This window comes from Lathyrus oleraceus, chromosome 2, assembly GCF_024323335.1.
Source record: "Lathyrus oleraceus cultivar Zhongwan6 chromosome 2, CAAS_Psat_ZW6_1.0, whole genome shotgun sequence".
Classification (NCBI taxonomy): Eukaryota; Viridiplantae; Streptophyta; class Magnoliopsida; order Fabales; family Fabaceae; genus Lathyrus; species Lathyrus oleraceus.
The window spans coordinates 242,629,812-242,651,643 of NC_066580.1; the positions used below are offsets into that span (position 1 = coordinate 242,629,812).

Below are 21,832 nucleotides of genomic sequence, written 5' to 3' on the forward strand. Positions count from 1 at the left end.
CGGGTAAGTTGCAACAGCTAGAAAACCTGCATCAAACTGCTTCTTGACCTCTTCTCTGATCTTGACAGCCATGTCTGGTCGAGTTCTTCTCAACTTCTGCTTGATGGGCGGGCATTCCGGCTTCAACGGCAGCTTGTGCATAACTATGTCGGTGTCGAGTCCTGGCATATCCTGATATGACCAAGCAAACACATCCACATATTCATGTAGTAGCTTGACTAGTTCCTCCTTCACATTTTTTTTCAAAGCAGTTCCGACCTTGACTTCCTTTCTATCCTCCTCAGTCCCCAAATTGATCACATCCATTGGTTCCTGATGAGGCTGAATCATCTTTTCCTCTTGTTTCAAAAGTCTGGTCAACTCTTCTGGGAGTTCACAGTCTTCCTTACCATCCTCTTCAGCTTGGTTAATCGGGAGATCGAAGTCATAGGGAATTATAGCATTGTTGTGTTCAATGGATCCAGTTATTAATGATCTGCATGGAAATGATTTTTTCTTTTTAGCGGAAGATTTTGAAAAATGAACGTGATGTGAAATCAAAATTGCCATTTTTTAATTTTGTTGTTTATTTGTTTGTAAAAATAAAAAATAAAAAAGATGAAAGACAAGGATCTCAAAAAATGTGCTTTGTATTGATGATAAGGCTTAAATATTAACACAAAATGGGCCCTACAAAGTTATCCATATGCCTTGGGCGTGGCATCGGATGTTTTTAGAAAACAGTAAATTACTTTGAAAAAGAAACTATGTCCGAAAAATCTGTTGCCTTCCAGTTAGTGAGAGCGGCATCCGGAGGTCCACGAAACACCATCTTGGACAAATCTGGATCTTCATCTTCAAGAGCATTCACTTGATCATCACTTCGGAAACCAGCTATGGAGAATATTTCCTGGATGCTAGGAACCTTCCCCTGATGTATCTTCTGATCTTTGAAAAGTTCAATAGACGGCTGATATCCTAATCCACACTTGTCTTTCTTCTCAGGAAATTCAATCATTGTGCCCCAACTTCCAGGGCAACCAGCTTCAATTGCAGCTTTCACACTTTTTCACGAGGTCATGACCCCCTTGGATTCTTCAACAAGTTTCGGCTTAGTCTGGACCATATTGACCACTTCAAGGGCTTGGAGAGGAGTTTCAACAATGTCTTCACCTACTTCAATGTATCTGAAAGAAGTCAAATGGCTGACGAAAATATCTTCCTCTCCGGATACTGATACCAGCTTACCAGAAGTAACAAACTTCAGCTTCTGGTGAAGTGTCAAGGTGATAGCTCCAGTAGCATGGATCCAAGGTCTACCTAACAGACAGCTATAGGCAGGCCTAATATCCATTACCTGGAAGGTAATACGGAAAGTTTGAGGACCAATCAGGATTGGGAGGTCAATCTCCCCAATAACTGTTCGGTTAGACCAATCAAAAGCTTTCACAATCAAAGCACTAGGTCTCATCTGCACCCCTTCAATATTCAATTGTGCCAGGGTTGTCTTAGGTAACACGTTCAAGGATGAACCTGTATCCACCAGTACTCAAGCCAAAGTAACATCTGTACACTGAATAGAGATATGAAGCTCCATATTATGTTCTCGCCCATTAGGGGGTAAATCATCATCAATGAACATCAAACAATTACTAGCATTGAGATTAGCAACCACATTCTCAAACTGAATAATACTTATGTCCTCTGCCACATAAGCTTAGTTCAAGAACTTCAATAGAGCAGTCCTATGAGCCTCAGAACTCATAAGTAGAGAAAGAATGGAGATTTTTGAAGGAGTTTGGTTGAGCTGATCTACGACCTTGTAGTCACTTTTCTTGATGATTTTCAAGAATTCTCTATCCTCTTCAGCAGTCACTGCTTTCTTAGATGAGCCTTCTCCTGCTTCTAGAGGATTCACCTCTTTCCCCTTCGTTGGTTCAACTGTTGGTGCACTTTCTTTGTTTGGGATCACTTCAGGAGCGAAAACCCTTCCACTTCGAGTCACACCACTAGCTCCAGCGATGTTAGTCACATATGTCTCTTTCAAGATTACTGGTTTGTTACCCACATAAACTACAGGCTCATAGTTCCAAGGCACTGCTTTGGTACTGTCAAATGAGAATGGAGCGGGAACATAAATAACCATGGGCTCAATCTTCTTCACTGGCTCTAGGTCAACATTTCTTTGATAAGGGACCACAAAAGGCTTGGGAAGCCTCTCTTGATCAAATACAGGCACAATCACAGCAACATCCTCATCAATCTTTGCTCTAGTGAACTGAATAACCCGTTGATCCATCAAAAGTTAAAGATAAATTTTGAATTCACCACACTGATTAGGGTTGGACGAACACACCACACAATTATCATGTACCCCATTCATCAATTCTGCTTCCATCAATCTAACATGGACCACTTTTAAAAGAGTCTTCAAATTAAACACATCCTTTATCAATCCACCATCAGTTGAACTTTCTATAGCATTGACACCTGAACCATCATGTTTAGGCAAAGGATTGTTCCCCATATTTGGAACATCAGCAAAAGACAATATTTTCTGATCTATCAACTCTTGGACCCGGAGCTTGAACACTTTGCAATTCTATATTGTATGACCCTCTGAATTAGAATGAAAGGCACATCTAGAATTCTCATCATACCAAGGCTTATGCGGCTTCGGCATTGGAGGTAATGCCCTTGGCACGACAGTCCCATTCTGAATCAGATACGGTATCAATTGAGTGTAAGTCATTGGGATAGGAGTGGTATTCACATTATTGTACTATTGATATGGCCTTTGTTGATTTGGTCGTTGTTGCTGAACTGGATGTGGTTGATTATTCTGTTGATTTCTCTGTTGATGTTGAGGTGGAGGAGCCTGGAACTGAGGTTGTGGAGCTTGATATTGAGGAATCGGAACTTGATAGTGAGGTACCGGAGCTGGAATAGGAATAGGAGCAATTGGACGGTAAGGCATGGTTGGGTATTGAGCAGTCGCTACGTAAGGGTACTGATAATAAGGCCCGGAAGCAGGAGCCTTGTATGGTTCCCTCCCCCTTTGAGAAGAAATGGCACTAGTCTCACCCTCCTTCCTCTTGAATCCGTTGAAAGGCTTCTTCAAGATTGGTTGATTGCTGGAACCTCCCTGGATTTTACCACTTTTCAGTCCTTCTTCTACTCTTTCTCCCACGATCACCATGTCAGAAAATCCCGTGGACACAATACTGATCAATCTTTCATAATATTGGCCCTGCAAGGTACCCATGAAAATGTCAATCAATTCACGATCAACCAATGGTGGGTGCACACTTGAAACCAATTCTCTCCAGCGTTGCGCATATTCTTTGAAAGACTCACTATCTTTCTGGGCCATACTCTGAAGCTGAGTACGGTTTGGTGCCATGTCAGTATTATATTTGTATTGCTTTGCAAATGCTTCAGCCAACTCATCCCAAGTATGGATGTTGCTACACTCCAACTGCATGTACCAATCCAAAGATGCCCTAGTTAGACTGTCCTGAAAGCAATGGATCATGAGCTTATCATCTCTGGCATAAGCAGCCATTTTTCTGCAATACATTTTCAAGTGTTTGTTAGGACATGTGAGGCCTTTGTATTTTTCAAATTTTGGCGCTTTGAATTTTGGAGGAATCACCACGTCTGGGACCAGACACATCTCCAAGGCACTCAATCGGGTTGAGTTATGTCCTTCCAAGATTCTTAGCTTTTCGGCCAGAGCACGACACATCAAGATAGCCTCAGAATCTTGGGCAGCAGTAGGGATGACCATTGGAGTAACTTCATTGTGATTCTTCATTTCAAACTCATCCTAGAGCTCCTTATCAGTGCGGGGAATGACTACTTGATTGACTATTGGAGGTCCTTGTGCAGCGACTCCATCAGCTACTCCAGAAGTATGCGCAGGTGGAGGCACATGAGTTCTTTCAGGCGGTGGAACAAAACCTGGAGGAAGACCGTAGATAACGGGATTTGGAATAGGAACTGAAGGTCCTGACTGAAGAGCAACCCATTGAACTAGAGTATCGTTCGTTGCAGCAGCGGCAACACGAGCCTCTTCTTCCCTTCTAGGCAGAGCTTGTATAGCCTCAAAGATCTGCTCAATCTTGCTTTTGACAGAGTCCATCTCCTCTCTAAAGGCAGCTTGTTCTTCTCGAACTACATCCACGATTCTTCTTGTGTTGGAGCGGGTAGCGTATGGACGTTGAGGAATCAGCTTGAACTACTGGAGACGAGGAAAAAATGAAATGAATTTTTATTTTGAGAAATGAAATGCATGATGCATACTTTGATGCACGTGTCTATAAAAAAATGTATTTTTATGCTTATGTTTAATTTTATTTTCAGGGAACCGTGTTAGATTCCTTGTTATTTAGCAAGCATTCAAAGAGATCACGGGGAATAAAACAAGAATGGAACCAAACTTTTTGTACAAAAGAAACTCAAAATCCTTCATTCATTCAATTCAAAACAGAGTACAAGGATTGAGTACAAAATATTCTTTCAAACATAAAGGAAAGTACAAAACGACAGGGTTGGACTGTAGGCTTCTATTTGTTGAGCTCTTCCAACTCTCCTTTGAACCTTTTCATCATGTATTCACAAAGATAAATAAATTCGGTCATTGAAAGAGGGATGTTGTCATTGTCTATGTCTTCCAGAGCATATCTTAGCATCAAAGGCACATTCGTAGCCATGCCATTACAGAAGTCTATCAAACTGGCAAACTTGTCTCGATACTCATTTCTTTGTTCATGTAAAAACTAGATGGTTTCGTCGCAGGCTGCCAAACTAGCATTCACATTTTCCTTTGCGTTCATCCAATCTTCACCTTCTTGTAGCAAAGAGTCATGTCGGCCTCTCCAGTATTGTTCCCACTCATTAGCATTTTCAACCTCCTGGCACTTTCCTTTCCATATTTCAGGTGTAACCTGAGTAGCATCCGTAGCACTCTCTTTACTGCGGCGTTCTCGTTCTTCCCTTTCTTTTGATTCATAGATTGAAACATTGAGGTTGGCTATCTCAGCCTCAAGCGTCTCTCTTATCTCCTTCTTTTGTTTTGTGGCGAGCTTCCACCATTTCTCTTTCTCACAACAATCCCTCTCAGCCTCTTTCAGTTGGCTTTTGACGGTATTCAAGCAGCTGTCAGCCTGATCTAACCCCTGTTTGACACTTTTTCTCTTATATTCCTCCTTATCAGTCCTTTCCATATTTGCTTGAAGCTGTGTTTTCTTCCGCCCAAGCTCCCACTTATGATTATCCCTTTCTTCAGTAATCCGGAGAAGGTTCAATCGTAGCTCTTCATTCTCTTTTTCCAAACTTTGGATGACAACTTTGAGCTCTTTAGCTTCCTCCATAATGACGTGAGTAGGTTCTGGAAGATTTGTATGCATTGGAGGCTCATAAGGGTATAGTAGTTTGTCTTGAGAAGCTCTGGCTTGGACCCAACTCGTATATGGCCCTCTAGCTATACAATTCTTCTTTCCATGCTCCCTTTTTCCTTCTCTACGAACTTTAGTCCAGGCACGACCTATCCTCTTCACCATATCAAAGTCCTTCACTCCTTCTCCCAGCAAGAAACCTTCTAACAACTTGTCTTCTGGTTTGTCATCCATAGGAAACCCAAGTTGCCGCAAAGCAAGCTCAGGGTTGTAATTGATGCAACCTCGAGTTCCTATGAGTGGCACATTATGGAATTTGCCACATTTGACGATTATGTCCACATCGTCATAAACACGAGAGTACCAGGTGATGTCATTGGAAAGGAGAGACATGATTTTTTGAGACCACTTGAGGTTATCCTTGTTCTGAACAAAAGGCCCTTCGCTTGGAGAGTGAGATAAGAACCATTTATACAGTAAAGGAGCGCAACACTGGATCATCCCCCCTTCTTCTCATTTCTCCAATGGATAGAGTGATAAACATATGCAAGCAAGGTGGGAATGGGATTCTTGAGCAAGAAAATGCGTATAGAAGTCATGTCCACGAAGTCATCAATGTTCAGGAACAAGACAATCCCATAGAGTATCCAGGCTAACACATCATTGAAAGCGACTCGATCTTCTTTACTTTTGAAATGTGAAGCTTTTCCCACTAAGAACATCAAAGTGAAGCCCAAAGTGTCTCCTTTTGGTCCAAGATTAGCTTTCACTTCCGCTTTATCTAGATGTATAGATGAACCTATTTGTTGATGTGTAGGAAATTCCCTTAGTCTGGTGTAAGGGACTTCATCCTTGATACCAATGTCCGCTATATGTGAGAACTCTTCCAGTGTTGGCGCCAACTGGAAGTCCTGGAATGTGAAACACCGCAAGGGAGGATCATAGAATTGTGCCAAAGTGAAAATGGCCCAAGCATCCACCTCGGTGTTCATGATAGTCAACAGGTCACCGTACTCAACACAAAAGTTGTTCCTTCTTATTTTTTTCACATTGGAGATCAACCCCTTAATCAATCCTAGCTTTGGATTCCGGAACTTGAATGAATAAGTACTTTTTTGATTGCTACCCATGTCTTCTGAATGCCTGCAATCAAACGAGTCTTTAGGTCCCTTGAAAATATGCACATGTCATATGTGTTATGATTATGAAATGTTTTATGTTTATGTATGTACAGTTGGGTAGGTGATCATTGGAACATTCTGATTAATTAATTCATGGAGGAAAGGTTCCAGGAATAGGAAAACCAAACAGGTAGGCTCTAGGGTTTAAAAGGTTCTTAGAGTCATGGACCCAATTCAAGAATATTATCGTCAGAATGACTAATCGTAAGACAATAATATCTTAAAAAGGATCTATTCTAGGTGAGGTCTTTGTATTAACCCAACGAGTCCTAAGTCTCATAGGTCAATACTACACAACCATCGACTCCACGGTTCTAGACACGGTTCCCAGAGTCACGGATCACACCTAACAATATTATCATCAGAACGAATACTCGTAAGACAATAATATCCTCAAAGAATGATCTATTCTGAGTGAGGTTTTCGCCTTAACCCAACAAGTCCTAAGTCTCATAGGTCAACACTACACAACCATCGGTCCTAAAGGCCATAGGTTCAGGGTTCTACAAAAGGTCCTCAGAATCATAGATCGAGGTTGAAAGTATCACCGCCAAAACGACTAATCATAAGACAATAATACTTTCAAGGGATCTCATATGAGTGGGGTTCTCACATCAACCTAACGAGTCCGATGTCTCGCAGGTCAATACTACACAACCACCATCCTAACTTAAGTTTTTCTCATAGCTCGGGTATAAAGCTTTTCCTCATACAAATGCCAATAGTCCAGAAAGTTCCAATGATACCATATATCAATAATACAGAAATTGGAAATACAGATAATAAAGGCATATATAGATAAAACAAATAAGAAAATAAACAGATAAAAGCAAAAACTCAAACACAAAACCAACTAAATTAGGGTGGACTCGCATAGTACATGGGGTTTCCCTAGCAGAGTCGCCAGCTGCCGCGGCGCGAAAAATACCTAAGCGTAAGGAACGCTCAAAATATAAACGGAACAGAGTCGCCACTGATCTTTATTTATTCCCAAAGAGGGAAAGGGGAAATATCGATAAAACCCATAAAAATAAAAAAGAAATGGCCGTCGCAACCAAAATCGGGTTTGGGAGTCGATTATGCAAGGGGAAGGTATTAGCACCCCTCACATCCATCGTACTCGATGGGACCCATTTAGTTAGTTTTGTGTTAGAGTGTTAGCATGATATCGTTTGCGATCTTCTACTTATCGGGTGAGGAAAGAGAAAGAAAGAAAGGAAAGACTTATGGTTTTTAATATTAATGTGCCTGACAAGATTTCGCAATCCTGCTCCTACGTATCTCCAGGTGCTATGAAGAACTCAAGGCATACGTAGTTCTACCCAAAGAGAACTACTGGATGGATTGCTTTTGAAGAGTGTGATGCTTGAATCACATATTAAACCTTTACTTGTTGCTCACTCTTGGAGGCTGAAGTCTTTGTTTGTTTCGCATCAAAATAGATGTTGCATACTCTTTTCTGAAAATGTTTTCGGAGTCACACAAGGGCGAAAAACAAGTTTAATGAGTTTGAGTTGATTTTAAGCGGAGACAAGCATCCAAGCAGGGAGCTCTAGTGCAATACTTAGATGCTCGAAAAGGAAGAGGCCTAAGCCTAATCACTCTCTTTTGATCCAAAAGTTTGTTTATGAAAATGTGTGGCAAATTAGGTCAAAGTTTATTAACGGAAGACGATTAGTCAGACAGAGAGCTCTACAGCATGGTCCAAATAATCGGGAAAGAGAAGGTCGATACCCAATCAATCTTTTTCTTCTATAAGAGAAATGACCTAATTCTGGTAATTACTGTATGTTAATATGAAAGACGAATGTTTGAACATTGAGCTCTACAGCAGTATCCTAACATCCGAAACAGAGAAAGTCTAAACTTAATCAATTTCTTCCATTTTTATTGTGAAAAGCTTTTGAAAATAGGGGGACGACTTGACGTTGGATCAAGCGTCTGAAGTTGACTTATGAAAATAATTTGGATGTGGCGGGGGTGCGCTCGACTTTACAATCAATTTGGATTTGATTTGGGAAAAAAAGACTCGACGTTGGATCGAGTGTTTGTTTTTGTTCTTTTCTAAAAAGGTTGATTTTAATCTTCTGTTAACAATCAAATAGTACAGTAAAGTAAATAAAAGCGGTAAATTTATTACACATGTTTAGGAATGGGGGTACAGTTTGTCGAATGGGGATACAATATAATAATTAAATGATATAAGTTTTGAAAGACAGTTTGAAAAAAATAAAAAATAAAAGAATCTCGTTGTAAGAAGGCCCAAGAGAAAGCCAAGGGACTCGAAGTAAAATCAGAAGTTAAATTGAATTTTTAATTTTAAAATTACTACGCATCTGTGAAAAATCAATCGGACAATTAAATCAATTTTTTTAAAAAAAATATTTAATAAGTAATGACCAATTAATCAATAAATAAATATGATAATAATAATAAAACAAAACTAATAATAATCTGGAAAACTTATACAAATAATAATAAATAAAGATAAATAAAATAAAATAAACAAATAATAACAACAATTGATAATGATAATAACTTATAATAAGAATAATAAAAATAAACAAAATAAATAAATATATAATAATAATAATAATAGTTAATAAAAATATAAAATAAACAAACAATAATAGATAATGATAAATAAAATTCAGTAATACTAATAATCGCAATTAATAGTAATCCTAATAATAATAATAAATAAATCAATCAATCAATAAATAAATAATAATATGAATAATTAATAAAATAAAAATTAAAAAAATAATAATAAATAATGATAAATAAAAATTCAATAATACTAATAATTGCAATTAATAATAATACTAACAATAATAACAACTAATAATAAGAATAACAATAAAAAGTTAATAAATATATAATAATATTTTATAAATGAAATAAATAAAATAAATAATAATAGTAACATCATTAGTAATAATAAAAATAATAATAAATAATAGTGAATAAATAAAATAAATAAATAATAATAATTAGAGAATAAATGATAATTAATGAGTAAGAATAACAATAATCAATGATGATAATAGTAATAAATAGGAAGTTAGTAATAATATTAATAATTAATATTAAATTAATGGTAATAATAATAATATTCATAATAATAATAATAATAATTACAATAATAATAATAATGATAATGATAATTACAAATAATAATAATAATAATGTGAAATAAATGAGAGAAAAAAAAGACAGATAAAAGAGAGGTGAGACGGTAGAAAAACTGGACAGAGGGAGAGTGGAAGTGATTTTGGAAAATTATGTATCACCACTTATAACTTGACACATGGCAGGAGTATTTTTTTTATAAAAAAAAGTCAAAAAATAACTCATGCTCTTCCTCTACATGTGTATCAGTTGGTAAAATAAAAACTTGTTTTCTGAATGAAAAAAAAATCTCTTCTTCTCAACTCTCTCTCCCTCACGTCCGATCTCCCTTTATTTTCTCTCAAAAAAAAATTAAAAGAAAATATAATCTCTTCCTCTCCAACTTCATGATTTAGTAAAAAAGAAAGAAAAATTGGAGTCAAAATAAAGAAACCAAACATGTCTCTAACGAAATGGTGGTGGTTTAGATCGAGCATTGATACAACGGTTTTGCCGGAAACGTCTGCGGTGGTGACATGATGGAGGAATATAAACAAGTTACTACGGCGAAGATGATTCCACAGTTGGAAAAGCGAACACATAAAGATGTGATGACTAATGTATTTATATAGCCCAAAAAAGAACAAGTTTTGATAGTCTCTGCATACATACAACAGTCTTGAGAGAAAATGGCGGTTTGATAGTTTGTGGCTGGGAAATGTGAGTCATGGTCACTGATTTGTGGAGGGAGAAAAATACATAATTTTCTACTCTTTTTCTTTTCATAATAAACACATAATTCCTTAAAATTTAAAAATCTAATATATATATATATATATATATATATATATATATATATATATATATATATATATATATATATATATATATATATATATATATATATATATATATAACAAAGTTAAAAGATACCAATAAAATAAAATTCTTTATTAAGAAAAATCTTTAAAAAATAAAATATATGAATGTAATAAAATTAAAAATTATATATTTTTGACAAAAAGTTTAAAAAACAAAGTATATAAGTATAATAAAATTAAAATTTTTAAAATAAAATTATATATTTCTTACAAAAAGCTTAAAAAACAAAGTATATAAATATAATAAAATTAAAAGATTAAAACGAACATGATTAATTTTAAATAAACCTACTAATTATATTTGCTAAAAAGGAAAAATAATTGGATAAAAAAATGAACAAAAATCGGGCACAAAATAAAAATAAAAAAATAAAAAATAAAGTGAATGCATCAAAATTATCAGTGCGAAATAAACATCTCGAAAACAAACATGTTTAAATCAAATTTTGAAATAAAAAAATGAACAGTTAAACGGTTCAGGCTGATCAGAATGCGACCGAAAAAACAGTAAAAATAAAATAAAAAAATAAAACGAGTTATCAAGGTTGAACTATACGAAAGGTAGATTAATTAAACTGACGTTTGCAAGTTCAATTTTGAACTTTTTCGCCTGCTAATTTGATGCACATTTGAGAAACGATTCGACTGGTTTGTCTATAGAATCTAAAAATTATTTCAAGCGATATTTGAAGCACTATGCGAAACGAAATGTATGTTATGACAAGTAGAAAAATGCATATGTCTTGTAAATGCACTAAATTGTTTACTGAGTAATCGTGAATAGACAATCATATGCGAATGAAACACCCTCACACCATTTGCTTATGATTCTCAAACACAAATAAAATTATGCAAGATGACGACAATACTCTTAATTGTCACCCTTTGATCCTATGAAATCATGATAAAATGGAAACAAATGATGCACTGAGATTGAGAAATCAAATCTTTCGACTTCTTAATCAATAGATGACTGAATGAACATCATCTAGATCATATAAAATGCCAGAACTCCTGACTTTTCATCTAAACCCTGATAGACCCTTTTAACTGAAGAAATGCACGGCAAAATGGATCGGTTTATGTTATGTTGATGCGAGTGAAAAACTCAGGGTAAAATTTAGGGTATGACAGGCGGCCATGAAAAACTCCATTAGGGAAGTCAATCTGGCCACTTCCTCCTTGAGTTCTTGGTTCTCTTGCTCTAGGTGATCCATCAGTCTTGAAGTGTTGGCTCGAGTGTAGTACCGGTGAATTAGCTTGTCTTCAAAATAAATGAAGAACACATAGTTAAACCATTGAACAAGAAGCCTGGAGCAAAACCTGCTTATGCACATGATGCATGCAATGCTTGTGCATATGATTTATTTTATTTATCAAAGGAACTTTAGAGTCCTATTTGCAAATATCGAAAATATTAATTATTTAGACACATATGGAAATAACATATCAATAACATTTGGAAAACATTTTTTACACCAAAGAAGTATAATTTTGGTTACCAAATACAATACAAAAGAGAAGGAAAATGAACATCCTATGGAACCCTATACACGGTCGTCTAAAGCTCTGGAGACTGGAAGATAAGTTGCACAAAGCCTCTCCAACTCCCTCTCATAGGCTGCCTCCATATCTGCCTTCTCTTTGGCGAGTCGGTCGTACTTCCTCTTCCAGAACTTGGAAGATTGAGGTAGAAGAGAAGTCACCACATCATCAGGCTCATCGATAACCTGATGCTCAAGAAACTCTATCAATGCATCCTTATCTCTAAGTTGCTGAACTAGCTCTTCTCGTTCACGGATCCAAGCACGTGAACGATCTTCGTCTCTCAACTCCTCTACTCCTTGGTCAGGGAGGGCTGAAGGCCCAGCCACAACGAAAGGTGTAGGTCTCGGATACTCATAAGGCATAAGGTACTCGGAAGCTCTCCTCCTAACCCACGAGGTATAGGGTTCCAAAGCAATAGAGTTCTTCGGACCAAGCTCTTTCCTTCCCTTCCTATAGATCTTGCACCAAGCGCGAACCATTTTGCCCTTCAAGCCTTGGGGATCTTTACCCTCCTGAAAGAATACACCTTCTAACAGAATGTTATTAGGTTTATCCTTTAAGGGGAACCCAAGCTGACAACGTTCCAAAATAGGGTTGTAGTTAATCCCACCACATGTACCAAGAAGAGGCAGATTGGAGAATTCACCACAAGAGTCGATAATCTACACACCATCATACACACGTTTGTACCAAAAGATATCATCATTAGTGAGAGACACAAGCCTCGTGGACCACCGTAGACATCCTTTGTTCTCCTTGAAGGCGATCGTCTGCGGCAAGTGCGAAATAAACCACTTGTACAGCAGAGGCAAACAGCACACAATGGTACCACCACCCTTTGCATTCCTCATATGCAAGGAAAAGTAAGTGTCACCCAACAGAGTTGGAACGGGATTAAGAGTAGAGAAAATCCTAATAGCGTTCACATCCACAAACTTGTCGATGTTGGGAAATAACACCAACCCATAGATGAGAAGTACAAATATAGCCTCAAAGGCGTCCTCACTCATGGCCTTCCCATACAAAGTAGCTTGAGCAATAAGGAACTCAAAAGGGAGACCTTGAATTCCACCTTTGATAGTCATATGAGCACCAACCAGAGATTCATCTATATGCAACATATCAGCAATCTCTTGAGAAGTAGGAACCCTCTCTAAGCCACTGAATGGAAACTGATCTAGGATAGGTATACCCACAAGATAGGCATACTCCTCAAGGGTAGGCAAAAGCTGGAAATCCAGGAATGTGAAGCAACGGTATAAGGGATCATAGAACTGCACCAATACACTCATCAGATCTTCATCCACTTGAGTAGCAAGAAGAGATAGAAGCTTCCCATGACGAGCCTTGAAATCCAAGGGATCTAATACATAGGATGTCAAATTCCTTAGCTCTTTCAAGTCGGGTTGTCTGAAACTGTACTTCTTTGTATTCCTTCTTTGTCTATCCATGTCTAAAAATTTGCAAATAGACCTCTTAAGTTCCTTGAAAATTTTCTCATTGTTGATGATATGGATGAAAATGGGTGCATGAATGCATGGATGCAACAATCACACTCAAGGATCAAGCAAAGCACACCACACAAAAGTCATGGGATGGATCAAGTCATCCTTAATATCAATCATCCATTTTGGTGGATTATGGTTTACACCTTATCAACACCCAAGTTCCATTGATATTAAGGATACACAAGAACGGATCAACCATGAATCAAGGGTTTGTTGCAAGTCACGAGCATGGAGTCTCGGTTAAGAACCACCCAAAGGGAGCGTACTAGGGTTTAAACCTGCCAAACATGTTCTACAAGAGGTTCCCATAGTCATCATCACATCTTTCGGATATTATCAGATAAATGACTACTCGTATTCCAAAAATATTCTCAAGAGAGACTCTTATGAGTGTAGTATCGCGTAACAATCATATCAAATCTTACACTTGAACGACCTTCGCACTACGTCCTAAAAATAGGCCCAGATGGGCTTGGTAAACTAAGGCCATTGGCTTCTAAGGTCTATATTGGAAAGAGTAATGCATAACCACGACTACTCGTGTGACATTATTGATCCCAACATAACCTCCACCAAGTGAATGGGCTTGCAAGTCAACTTGCTAAGGAATAACTCCACACAAGTCAACAAGACTATGTCATTCTCCTATCCTAAGTGCACTCGAGGTCGGGTATAGAAGTCCTCTCACAAAGAGACCACCAAGCACACAAGCAATTAATATATCAAGAAATTCATCCATTACATACAATACAATAATCCCAAATTGCACATAAAAATGTCACAAAATAATATACAATACAATACAACAAAATGTGAAAAGTAGGCAAAACCCACTAGGAAAATTTCCCCAGCAGAGTCGCCACTTTTCTGTAGCGGGGTATTCGTTACCTTTAGATTTATTGACTAAATCAAAAGTAAACCATACAAGTCGAGTCACCACCGCACTTCTATTTATCCAAAGGAAAGGTTAGAAAGCGAACAAAAACCAAGAAGTTTTATCAAATCAAAAACTAATAAAAATGTCAGAGATCGGGGTAAGGGGGTTGGTTATGCAATGGGAAGGTTTTAAGCACCCAAAACATCCTAGGTACTCCTAAGGAGCCCTTTTCACAATTGTTGTAAGGTTGGTATTTTGTGAAAATTTGTTTGTGCAACCATGATTGGGGAGATGAGAGAAGAATGTATAAATTATTTACAACTTTGTGTTTGAATGGATAAACCCATTGCCTACGTACCATCTCAAAAAAGATTAGGATCAAAACCTCGTAGTTCGGGGTAAAAATCTCAAAACAAGTTGGTGAGTTTGATTGGTCCAAAAGCCTTAAGGTCTTTTGTTATCCAAGGGAGAAAACTCAACCTAAAACCACAAATCCACCATGTGAGGATAGCTTCAACATGCTAGTGAGGGGTTAACCCTATAATAAGCATGGAAGACTCATTGTCCATCACTAAGGATATAGGTGAGTATTATATCTACCTCAAGGATAACTCAAACCTAATAGCTAAAGGTTATGAATAGTTTTTAATAACAAGTGGCCATTGAAACCATAAAAACATTTGAATGAGTTATATTTACCAATGAAAAGTATTTACAAAATATGGTCAAAGTTGACTTAAAGATTTAATTCAAAATAAGTATTATGAAAAGAAAGTTTGAAAATCAAAAGCATAATGCTTAGGTTTCTAATGTTTGAAAACAAATGTTAATGTTTGCACAAAAGTTTTGGCTTGGGTTAGAGTGGAGGGAAGAAGAAGAATGGCTAAGTCCTAAACATACAAGAGATGAAGGAAAAGAGATAAGACCACAAATGGAGTTCCCTTATTGAGATCATATTGATGATCCAAGTAGCTCCCATCTTTTGGAATAAGCAAGCAAATAAGTGTATACTCAAGCAATCAATCAATCAAGCAAAGCTCTTAGGAATCTTCCAATGGCTCTTGTATCTCTCACTTTAGATGCACATGACAATGATTCTTCAATTTGGCTCAAATGGGAATCCCTAGCACAAGAACACACACATCAAAAAGTTCTATGAAACAAACCAAGAATGGACAAGAGTGAGTTTAGAGATTTGGTCCTTCTAATCCATCTTCAACATTAAGGCCTTTTTACTCCATTTTTGCATAGGGAATGTCCTAGAATCTAAGTCCTTTTTGTCCATTTTGCATTTGGTCCACAACAATCAAAACAAAAACACAAGCACAATAATATATACATAATTATGTGCTCAAGTGAGCAAAAGGCAAATTGCATTAACATAAACATGTGCTCAAATGAGCAAAGGGCAAAAGCAAATGAATAATATGTACAAGAATAGTAAATTGCATAAATGTAAAGTGCAAGAATTAAATGTTAATGGTTAATGGTTAGTATTAGTGTGCCATAAGGCAATTTAGCGCTATGTTAAGCCATCGTAAGTGGACTAATGTAGTAGTCACACCTATTTGAGGTCGGTCAATAAAATATAGGCAACAAACACAAGTTAGAGATCTTGATTAATGAATCAAGCTCCTACAACTTGTCATGCCAAAAGAAGATGAGAAATGATCTTGTATTGATTTAGGTTCTTTGCTTGATTAGGAAGCAACCTATCCTTAATGCAAAGCCATTCACTTGATATATGATCAAGATGAAATAGATTTGAATCAAGGAAGGTTAAACCTCTCATACATCAAGGCTAACCACCAATCTTTAACTCATTGATCAAAAAAGAAAAAGAAGAAGAAGAAGAAGATGAATAAGAAAGTGCATTAATGGAAATCAAATGAAGTAATCAACATACATTGACCAAAGGTAGATGAAATCAAGGTCAAACATTGGTAAACAGAAGCAAAATGAAGATTAGAAGTCAAGAAACAAATAAAATATTTTTGGTATTTTTAAAAATTAAAATAATACTTGAATTAAAATCATCATATAAAGGTCAAACTTCAAATTCACTTCAAATCAACTTTGAAAAGTCCAAGTGAATCATCCTAAGTTCAACAAGGTCAAACAAAGTTTGACAAAAAATTTCAGCATTTTTAGAAACCAGAAACTATTTTTAATCAATTAAAAATGCATAAAAATAACCTAATTAAGTTAAACTCTCAAATAAATCTCAAATCAATTAATAAATTGATGAGAAATTTTTTATATTTTTTTGGATATCAAAAACTATTTAAAATGAATTAAAAATAACCAGAAAAGAGAAAATTCATAAAAAATATCAAATGATAAAAAAAATATTAAAAATCATTTTTAGAAACTAGAAATTAAAAGAGAAATAATGCAATTGGTCTCACATTGTTTGGACAAATAATGAGTGAGATATGATTTTTTGAAATGAAATGGAATAAAAGAAATAAAATGAAAAATAAAAATCAGAAAATAAAAATAGAAAAAACGTGAGGCGTTGGATCAGGAGCTCATTAATTGAGCTGACACGTCACATGGATCATATGTGCGCGTCCAAGATACACTCGAGTCAATGCGTAACACACTGCCATTAAATAAGTCATAAAAAGAAGCGGTCCAGATTAGATCTGGAAACAAGATCGTGTGGCTAGGATTTGATCTGGAGTTGGGACGGTGGTGTACACCACCGTCTTCTCCGGCGAGACCTCCAACGCCGGTGAGAGTTGCAGACATGGCAACCTCCATCAAATGCCACGATCCATATATCAAATTAAAGTTGGGTTGATGTACATCACCCCTATACCAACCAATTCCACTCTAGACTTCCATGGAGAGAGAAATCAGAGGTTGAAATTTGGGGTGTTCAACTGAAACTTAGTGTATTTACAAAATTCAAAGCACACTTATGTTGCCTCTGATGAGAGGACTTCAGCCAACCCAGTAAATGCAAGAAATAAGCTATGTATAATGAGTTTCGAAGAAAATAAGTTTGGATGTAAACCTCTGAAATGAGGATCTTGAGAGCACGATTCTTCTAAGCTCTTGCTTGCAGTGTAGTCTCAGGATCAAGATGAGCAAGGTTTAGGAACTATAGATCTAGAAATCAATCAAGGAAATTGAAATTTAGATCTGAAATTTTTTAAGAGAAAAGAGAAAGTTCCTTTAAGTGAGGTTATGGAGAGTTTCTTGCAGCATAACAGGTGCCTTCAGGTTATGTAAATGTGAAGCTATGCACTCCTATATATAGCAATTGGCAAGGTAGAAGCATGAACAAAGCATGTGCATGGATGAGGAGGGCCTCCATTCATGGGCTTGTACATGCGCATGGATGGCCCAATTCTGATTGGAAATGAATGCTTATGTCACAATTAGATGGAATGGGCGTTCAGAAGTAATGTAATGAGCTCATGTAATGTGTTTTTAATAAGTTTCCAAAAATGCACTAAAATATTATCCTCTTCGAAAATGACATTTCCAAAAATGAAACATAGCCTTATGGGTAATGGTTGGAAATATCTTGGCATGAGGATCAATTGTTATGTTGACCAAAACTTCATTTGGAATTGGGAAATTAGTGAAAATTGATCATGAAGTGCTAGGTGCAAAACATGTGTATGTGAACATTTCAAAAATGGCCAAACTTCAAGCCCTTCTGTTTCAATGATGCAAGCTCCAAATGACAAAACATTCAACAACAAAGTTGTAGATCTTTTCAAGAAAATCAGTTTGGACTTAAATTTTTTCATCATTTGGATTTTTGATGAGAACGTTATGGGCACTTGAAGTTGGACTTTTTCACATTTCAATGCCTTTGGTCCAAAGTGACCTATAATGTTTTGCATTATCACATGTATTTCTTTTAGGATTATGAAAATTTGTCCAACATAACAAATGAATTAGACATCTTAAACTTTCCAATGCATTTTATCCCACCCCAAAACCATGAAAAATGAATAGTTATGTTCTTGGGAAGTTGACCCAAAATTAGGGTTTCAGTCAAAATGACCTATAATGTTTTGAAATGGATGATGATCTTCCACGCTTCAAATAAATTTTTTATGAACATGAAAGTTGTTCATATCGTCCTTAGGAACATTTTTTCTCTTGGGGTCATCTCCATTTGACAAACACATTAAACATTAGGTCACAATGTACTTCAAAATAGTCAAATGAATTGACTGATCAACTTCTCAAGTCCATGCCTCAAATCTTTATGAATTGATGATTTAGGACACTCAAATAAGCTCAAATATGCATTAAACGATGAATGGAAGAACTTCCCTTGATTATATTTGATCATGGGTTGAGGTTGCTTCATGAGTAAGGCACATTTGATGAACAAATGAATTAGGGTTTCCTTGGGAAACAAGCCTCAAGCCCTTTGGTTTACTTTGATAAAAATGATGATTTGAGATACTTGGGAGGAATATATCATGATTGAGAGCTTTGGGAACCATTGTCATGCTTGCTTTCACCTTCACCTGGCCATATCAATGAGCATAGGGTCTCTTAAGAGCCTTGGATCTTATGATTGCTCAAGCTACAAAACAAGTAAAGTTAGTGACATATTTTTGTGCTTCTGGTTAGTAAACAAAATGAGAAAAGCAATAATATACAATTCAAGTATGCTTGGTGGTCACAAACCAACTCACAAATGTTCCCACCCAAAGGATAGGAGCCAAGTGTAACACCTCAAAATTTGCCCTCCTCTCTTGGGACTAGCATAACATATTGCATTGCATTTCATAGGTCATTAGTCATTGCATCTTTGCATATCATGTGGCTACATCAAGCAAGTCATCCTCATAGGTCTTGGTCAGAAGATAAGAGGTTGAGATTCAAGCTGGGGTTTCATTGGATTGATCATTTATCATCTGAGGATGTGTGGCTACAAATTAGGCTTTCATGGTTTCTCAAGGAGATTGAGCTTGATCTTGGTTGCAATGATACATCATCATCATCATGGTCTTGATATCATCCAAGAGATTCAAGAGGTTGATCATATACCTTGAGATTAGGGTTTTGACCACTGGTCAACCCTAATCATCTGCATTGGGTCAATCAGGGCTTGGCAAGGAGATGGGGTCTACAATGGATATGGGGATCATAATGTGATTATTTTGAGCTTATGGAAGCTAGGGTTTCTTCATTGAGCCATTTCATCAGAAGATTGAGGCTCAACTTGGTCAGTGCATAGCCAGATTCATCTGTCAACCATAAAAAATTCAACTGAGGGCTAGGAGATGGAGAAATGGTTTGAGACACTTCATTCATGTCCAAAAGAGGTTTATTCATCATGTCAAACATCTACCTTGAGGATTTTGAAGCCAGATCAAGAGTTTCCCAAATGGAAAGTGATATGTAATTTGAAAGTTTCCAAAGAATGGCAAGTTTCGGACCAACTTCAGCGTGACTTTCCAACATCAAAAAGGCTTCAAATGAAATCTTGTTGAACATGAAAGTTGTAGATATTTCTCTCCCATTTCCAAAAAGTCCAAGATCATGAGAATCGGATGAACGGTTGAGGAGATATGATCAAATTACTACCGAGCGTGCATGGCAAAATTTTCCATGTATTGATACATACGAGTTTCGCATCGATGCGTGCAAGGCAAAAAGTGCTATGTATCGATGCATACGGATTATGTGTCGATGCATACTGTTAAAAAGTGCTATGTATTGATACAAACAAGTTACGCATCGATCCATACTGTTAAAAAATGCTATGTATTGATACAAACGAGTTACACATCGATGCATACTGTTAAAAAGTGCTATGTATTGATACGTACGAGTTATGTGTCGATCCATACTGTTAAAAATGAGCTGTACATTGATGCAGAAGCTTTTGTATCAACACATAACTCTGTTTTGATCTTGCATTTGCCTCTAAACATCAAATATGACTTGCTTGAACTGGTTTTGTACTGTTACATTGCCTAATTTGTAGAAGGACATTTTTGCCTTTTCACATGAAAACTCATTTTCACTAATTTCACTTCATTTGGTAATTGTGATTAAGGGAATGGATTAGCAGGGGTATATATTGTTAATCATAACAGAAATTGAAGATTACAATCACATTCTCCAAGATCTAACAAACTTTTTCATCAAAACCTCTCAAATTCTCCAAGAACTTCATCACTATTTTTCAACATTCTTCACCAATTCTTAATCAATTTGCATCATTCTTCTTTGGTTCATCTTCCACAAGACTCATTGAGGAACTGTTTGCTGAATTCGTGGCCAAAAGCTTCAAGAAAGTGGACTATTCAAAGCTTGCACAACAATGGAGTTTTGATCATTCTCGCATCTGGTGCTGTTTCGAGCTAGCCTAATCACTCCATTCACCTTCCTCATCGTTGTACTACTTCTGTTTTGGTGAATTACACGTGGAAACATCAAGATTCATCACTGCTTCATCATAAGGTGATTTTTTCGAATTCCTCTATTGTGTGAATCATGATATGCGTTTGGTAGGCCTTGCCATGTAGATCTTCATGATGCTTATAGTTTTTGATTTGGTTGAATATTGGATGAGAAATCTTGAATTGAAGTTTTGATGTGCAAACTTAAATCGTTCGATCCCATCGCTACAGTTAGAGTTAGGGCAAATCGTTTGCATATCCTTGATCTAGGTTGCGAGACGGTCACAATGACTATAAGTTTGTTAGTTTTGGTTAAGATTTGAGCATTTTGGATTTTCTGGTTTTTATGAGGAAGAACACGCGAAGAGCATTGAAATTTCTGGAAAATAAGCCTGTTCGATCTTGTTTCCGCGCTTCCAGTTTTGAAAACGTGTTTGGCGCCACTTCTATCCAGTGGGCGCGTGCCACTGCGTGTAAACAAAACTACGTCGTTTTGGATTAGTTGTTTAGTATTACCAAAATGCCACTGCTACATTTAATTTATATTATTTCGTTTTTATTTTCTTGTGTTATTTCATTTTGTTACATGATCTTAGAAAATTCATAGAGGCCTCATTTTTCATCCAAATTTTGTGAATTTTTTTTGCATTGTTCTCATGATGATGTGTAGAATTTGATTATGATTTTTATGGATTTTTTGCACGTGTGGAAATTTAATTGGCCTAAGGTTTGATTGTATGTGTCACATTTGCATATGTTTTGCCAAATCCTTCATGAAATAGTGATGCTTGCAAAGAAATGGATGAAAATGTTTGTGCTTGTTCTGGACATGTTGATGGTGATTTTCATGTAGAGTTTGTGATTTTTGGATACTTGGTTGATTAGATATGATTTTTTGATTAGAGGTGTGACAATTTGTGTCACACCAAGCTAGGTCAACTTCATGATTTTATTTGCCT

At 36.5% G+C, this 21,832-nt stretch overlaps 1 protein-coding gene across 1 annotated transcript; it reads right to left on the reverse strand.

Moving 5' to 3' along the window:
- Positions 1-2,761: 2,761 nt before the first annotated feature.
- Positions 2,762-3,769, reverse strand: LOC127122747 (uncharacterized). Its single transcript, XM_051053036.1, has one exon. The coding sequence runs from the start codon at positions 3,767-3,769 to the stop codon at positions 2,762-2,764; it is 1,008 nt and encodes a 335-aa protein (XP_050908993.1).
- Positions 3,770-21,832: the final 18,063 nt, after the last annotated feature.